Raw genomic sequence first — 6,471 nt, 5'->3', positions numbered from 1 at the left:
CTTTCCTTTATTGGTCAGAGTATTGAGTACAGGAGTTGGGAGGTCATGTTATGGCTGTACAGGACACTGTTGGAATATTGCATGCAATTCTGGTCTCCTTCCTATCGGAAAGATGTTGTGAAACTTGAAAGGGTTCAGAAAAGATTTACAAGGTTGTTGCCAGGGTTGGAGGATCTGAGCTACAGGGTGAGGCTGAACAGGCTGGGGCTGTTTTCCCTGGAGCTTCAGAGGCTGATGGGTGACCTTATAGAGGTTTACAAAATTATGAGAGGCATGGATAGGATACATAGGCAAAATCTTTTCCCTGGGGTCAGGGAGTCCAGAACTAGAGGGCATAGGTTTAGGGTGAGAGGGGAAAGATATAAAAGAGACCTAAGGGGCAACTTTTTCACGGAGAGGGTGGTACATGTATGGAATGAGCTGCCAGAGGAAGTGGTGGAGGCTGGTACAATTGCAACATTTAAGAGGCATTTGGATGGGTATATGAATAGGAAGAGTTTGGAGGGATATGGGCCGGGAGCTGGCATGTGGGACTAGATTAGGTTGGGATATCTAGTCAGTATAGACCAGTTGGTCCGAAGGGTCCATGCTGTACATCTCTGTGACTCTATAACATGGTGTATCACATAGCCAGGCAGATTGGTGGAGCTTAGTGATAGTCCGTATTTTATGTTTACCTCTGTGGGTTCGATTCGGGTGTAGCTAACTGTTTTTTGCCCCTGTAAAGCAGCTGAGAAACTGCCAGCTTTGGGTCTTTTGTAGCTTATAGCTTCTTGGAAGTTGAGAGATAAAGCCAGATCTATAACTGAAATAGAGTTAATGCTGCATCTATTGACCTTGATGCAGCTGCGATTGGGAGCTGGTATTCAGTCCAAGATAAAGTTGATAAAGAGAGGAGCAACTGGAAGATGTAATTAGCTTGAATTTAAAGGAAGAAATTTTCAGTAAACCTCTTCATAAAATACTGTTAGCCTTTTTGCAATTGGAGTTCTTGAATTAATCAGCTAGCTGAATCTACAGCAGTGGAGTAGGAGTCACGGGGATGTCTGTGTTTGAGCCGTGAAATCAGAGTCGTAAGGTCAATGAAGCAGTTGGTGGATCATTTAACCAAATGTTAATGGAAGGACCCCCACAAAAGCTTGAACCAGCTGGAACACTGATGTGTAATGCAGAGTAACGTTTGGAGAGCTGTAATATACCATTTGATTTAGTTTTTAGCATGGTAGTAACGGAAGACATTGAGGTATAGTGTTAGACTTTTCCAGTCTTGTTATAGTATGCCAGTTGCTGTTGATTCTTGTTCTAAATGGTTGTCGTCTTCGTTCTGTTTGATCATGCTTGACCTTGAGAGAAGGAACTTGTGTCACGATCTAGAGGCATACAATTGACAATCTTCTTTTTTGTCTTTCAGTGTCATACACATTACATCCCTGTTTGTGCATCCAATGGAGATACTTATCAAAATGAATGTTTCATGAGGCTGGCTGCATGCAAGTATCAGAAAGAAATCACAGCTGTAACTGAAGGTCTATGTTATACAGGTGAGTATTACATCAGAACACTCAACTTTTGATCAAAACATCATTTTACTTTAAACTTTCTTTTTGTGATATCTTAAATATAGTTTCCTTGTTGGAAATGAAAATGTATTTGACAAATAACTTTCTGAATAGCATTACTAATCATATATCAAATGCTGATTACTTTATCCGCAGTGTATGGGAATGGGTTAGGAAAGCAAACAACCAACAAACAGCACAGTAAAATGCCCCTCCTTCTTTATATGGGATCTGAGACCACTGGTCATTTTTAAGTGCTGCTGAAGGTAGGCTGATGTTTGGGGTGGACTGAAGGGGGCAGAATGCAGAATGTGGAACTCATTGTAAGTTGTAAGACCCTGGAAATTTGCCTATTTCTCTGGCTCCTATCTGAACTTGCACTTGTTATACGCAGGAAAGCCTGGAGGTCCTGGATGCTGCCTGACCTGCTGTGCTGTTCCAGCAATAAAGTTTCAACTTTGATCTCCAGCATCTGCAGACGCTGGCTTTCTCCCTGATGTTTAGGGTGGACTGAAGGGGGCAGAATGCAGAATGTGGAACTCATTGTAAGTTGTAAGACCCTGGGAATTTGCCTATTTCTCTGGCTCCTATCTGAACTTGCACTTGTTATACGCAGGAAAGCCTGGAGGTGAAGAATGCAACAGGGACCAATCTTTGCGCACTTTTGTAAGCATATACGTACAAGAGTTACACATTACAAATATCCACCTCCTAACCTAACAATCAGGTTTAGTCTGTTTCTTTTTATAGGAAATGTGAATCCCCAATTAATGCCAACCACCCGCATACAATTAAATAAAAACAATTTACATATGTAATAGATTCCCTTCCCTCTCTTGAAATAAAAGTTTATCGGTATGCAATCAATAGTTTGAAACAAATTAAATTAATGTCCTTTTTCTGTGCAAAGCATGACATGGTGAGACTGCCATCATCAAGGACGTTAACAATTTTTTAACTTGCATTCCTTTTTGTAGACATGACAGTTGATACCTTGGATCTTCACTTTTATATTTAGAGATTTCTTTTTCTTCCATCTTTTAACCAGAATTTTAACCCATCTACACGGCAATTTTGGTAGAGTGAGCATTTAATTGAGTTGCATCTATATTCAATGACACCTAAAGGAGCCAATTTAATCAGGCTTGCTTTGAAATAAGAAAAAAGAGTGAGTTTATTAATTATTAAGTTTGAGAAGAATGAACAACACAACACACACAAGCACAGATTAGAAATACGAAGTTGTCCAAAAAGATAAACAGAATGAAAACAGAGGTACAGATCAATCTCTGGATTGTTTATGAAGAGGTGAAGGTTCAAGGATGCAACCGTTGCAGTGGAGGTTACTGAGAGCAATAACTTTGCAGGTTGAACAATTAGATTTTTTTAAATTCTTCGTTTTGCAGGTTATTGAAGTTCCTTTATCCTGATTCAATTTTTTAACTGGTTTGCAGCACTTGCAAGAAAGTCTTTACCTGCAACACAGAGATAACTAGGGATAGTCCTTTAACTGACTGTCATAACACATGAATACTCAAACCCCAGCTGGTACATGAGCATTCAATCTCACTAGTCCACTCCAACTGAGTTGAAACTGGCTTTTTAATGGTTTTATTTCCTGGAAGGTAAAACAGACAGATCTGCAAGAAATGATCTTCTGCTGAGAAGAGAGAAATAGGCAACACACCTCATTATCTCTTCTTGTTAAATCTTATCCTGCTTGAAACTTCCCTGATAATTTACAAGTGTGATATTCATTTGGCTTCACGCTGGACTTTACCAGGCAGTCATTGAATTTAATTCCACAATTTTTCTGTGATAATTCTCCTTTGAAAAACAGCACATTTTGTAAAAAAGTCTGTAAATACTTCTGTGTTCAGACCCATCATCCTAACACAGACAATGACCATTCCCACAAGAGAGAGTTTAACTATCACCCGTTAATATTTAAAGGCATTACCATCCCTGAATCCCCCATCATCTATATTGTGGGTATTACCATTGACCAGAATCTGAATTGGACTCGTCTTATAAATACAATGGCTACAAGAGAAGGTTAGAGCAGGAAATCTGTGGATAGATTTAATAAAGTGGCAGATAGGGATGCTGCCAACTTCTTGCCTTCACTCCAACTAAGTCCATGGCAGGAACTCCCATGATGAATACACATTAATGAGATGAATGTTTGCAGAAACATATCTCTGGATAGTAACCGCCTACAGAAATGCACCATTTATGTGTAGCCAAAAGATGATAAAGGGTTTTAGGATTAATTTTGCAGTGATGGAGAGGCCCCTCTAATATCTGTATCACCCCGTTACTCTTCAAAATTCCAAGCAAGGAGCCTCACTTCAGCCTTAAATCCCATCTGCACCATCCCAAGGCCTGCATGCAATTAAAAGTAATTACTGTACAATTGGAATTGTTCACATAGAATCGGAATGTCTCATTTGGAGGTCAGTGTGATCCCATATCTCGGGAGTCCTTTCAGGTGCTGAGGCAGGTGCTTGCACTAGTGGCAGCACAGACCAGATGTTTATCATTATTGACACTGAAGTAGGCAAAGGTGACTGAAGTCTTTGACGACTTGGCAGTCTTTCTCTGGAAGATCCTCTTCCATGCTGAGCATTTAATGTGAAGGTACTTGGTCCCTTAGCAATGGATTGTTGTTTGAAATGTTTATGTGGTCCACATACTGTCAAGATCAGCAGTCTCTTTAAGGCAGTTTCTATATTCCATCGAGAGTGCTCTGGAAATGAACATAGGACTATTAGACACAGGACCAAAAGTAGGCTATTCAACCCATTGAGCCTGCTCCACCATTAAATAAGATCATGGCCGATCTGATAATCCTCAACTCCATTTTCCTGGCTTTTCCACATAATTCTGGATTCCCTTGATGCTGGAATGTAAGGGGCACATGGAAGAAACAGCTATTTCTTTTTAGACTTTCCATTACTGATTCCAATGATAGTATTTTTAGCACATGTGCAGTCCACTGTCAGTACCATAACTGGGTTTATTAACAATTCTACACAAATCAAATTTATATCTTTTGTGATTCCAGTTCCGGATGCCAAGTTTCATAAGATTGAACCACATACTTAGAATTCAGGTGTAACATGTCAACTTCTCAGCCCCAGCAATTTTCTATCCTGTGATTCTGATCCCAAACTCTTGGTTCACATTTGTGTTTGTGAAGCCTTGTAACAGTGGTGCAAATTCATGGAATTGTCTTTTCAGAGTAAATCGTGAACTAACTAATTCAGGAGATACCACAATGTGGAAAATTTTACAGACTATTCAAAGAAGGAAGTTTGAGAGGTTGTATAATTTGTTATTCGATCATATATGTCAGCTTATTGGCTACATGACCTAAATTCCGACTTCTTCAGTAAAACTATAATTTCTTGTCACACTGAAACAGGCAATCTGTTTTGATTTATCAACTCAACTGTTTCATCAGACATTGTTGTCCCATTTAAGTAAAGAAGAGCAAACATAAAGCCATCAATAAACTATAATAAAAATGAGCTGCTAATGTTACAGACTAATGATGTTTATAGTGCTTATAGCTCAGAAGCAGAATATTTGTGTCTATTCTTCAACTGGAGCTATATACTCCAATTGAATATTAAAATATTTTTATATATTTCCTTTACAAAAACCTATCCAATTCCCATTTAAATTATATGGTAGTCTTTGCCTCAAATGGGCAGATGATAACATGTTCATGTTTCAATAATATCTTCTAAAATCTTTTTTTTTTAAAGTGATACTCGTAAAGTAGTAACTTTATTAATTGATTTACCAGCCAGAAGAGCACTATTTATCATTTCAAGCTTTTCACAAATTTGAGTCTTGATTAGATCACATCTTGCACTGAAAAAAGGCACAATTTTCAGTTTTTTATTCATATCTCTAATCTTTCGCTCCTATTATAATTTAAACAAATTTTCACTGCACACTTTCATGGCTCTGATATTCTACTTAATCCCAAAACAGCATATGGTACTCCAGCTGCATCTTAACTAGTGACTTTTACTGATTCAGTGACACTTCCTTGCTTTGAAATTCATTCCTACTATCTATAAAATCTTGAATTTCATTTATCCTTCTTAAAGTATTTTCGATCAATGGTTTCACCTTTAAAAATCTTTGTATTTGCACCCCTAGATCTCTTTGTTACACTCTGGTATTAAGATTCTTATGCTTAGGCTATACTTGCTTTCACTGTTCCAGTCCTCAAAGGAAACTGTTTCAGAATGAATTAGAAGCTGTTGTAATATTTCATACATAACACTTTGTCACTTGTTCACCGATTAGTGTCAGCTGTTGTAGTGTTCGCTTCTCGGAGTCAGGAGTGAAGGATTACTACATTGTTGGATGAGATATTAAACTGAGGTTCTTGTTAGCTAGACGTAAGTGATCCTACGGCACTATTCAAATAAAGTAAAAGACACATTAACTGATATTTAATTTGATGTGCATAATATTGACCTGTTTGATCACTTCATGATTTTCTAAGTATTCTGAACATAGAACATAGAACATAGAACAATACAGCGCAGAACAGGCCCTTCGGCCCACGATGTTGTGTCGAACATTTGTCCTAGCTTAAGCACCCATCCATGTACCTATCCAATTGCCGCTTAAAGGTCACCAAAGATTCTGACTCTACCACTCCCACAGGCAGCGCATTCCATGCCCACACCACTCTCTGGGTAAAGAACCCACCCCTGACATCTCCCCTATACCTTCCACCCTTCACCATAATGTTATGTCCCCTTGTAACACTCTGTTGTACCAGGGGAAAAAGTCTCTGACTGTCTACTCTATCTATTCCTCTGATCATCTTAAAAACCTCTATCAAGTCACCCCTCATCCTTCACCGTTCCAACGAGAAAAGGCC

The 6,471-nt window shown here is 38.7% G+C and overlaps 1 protein-coding gene across 1 annotated transcript in view; it reads left to right on the top strand.

The window, feature by feature from the left end:
- LOC122549953 (tomoregulin-1-like) overlaps window positions 1-6,471 on the top strand; it is a 226,681-nt gene that overhangs the window by 109,888 nt on the left and 110,322 nt on the right. Inside the window, exon 3 of the mRNA XM_043690236.1 lies at window positions 1,412-1,541. Within this exon, the coding sequence (XP_043546171.1) occupies window positions 1,412-1,541 (130 nt within the window). The remainder of the gene's footprint in view (window positions 1-1,411; window positions 1,542-6,471) is intronic.

This window comes from Chiloscyllium plagiosum, chromosome 5 (assembly GCF_004010195.1).
Source record: "Chiloscyllium plagiosum isolate BGI_BamShark_2017 chromosome 5, ASM401019v2, whole genome shotgun sequence".
Classification (NCBI taxonomy): Eukaryota; Metazoa; Chordata; class Chondrichthyes; order Orectolobiformes; family Hemiscylliidae; genus Chiloscyllium; species Chiloscyllium plagiosum.
This window is presented reverse-complemented; position numbering and strand designations above follow the sequence as displayed.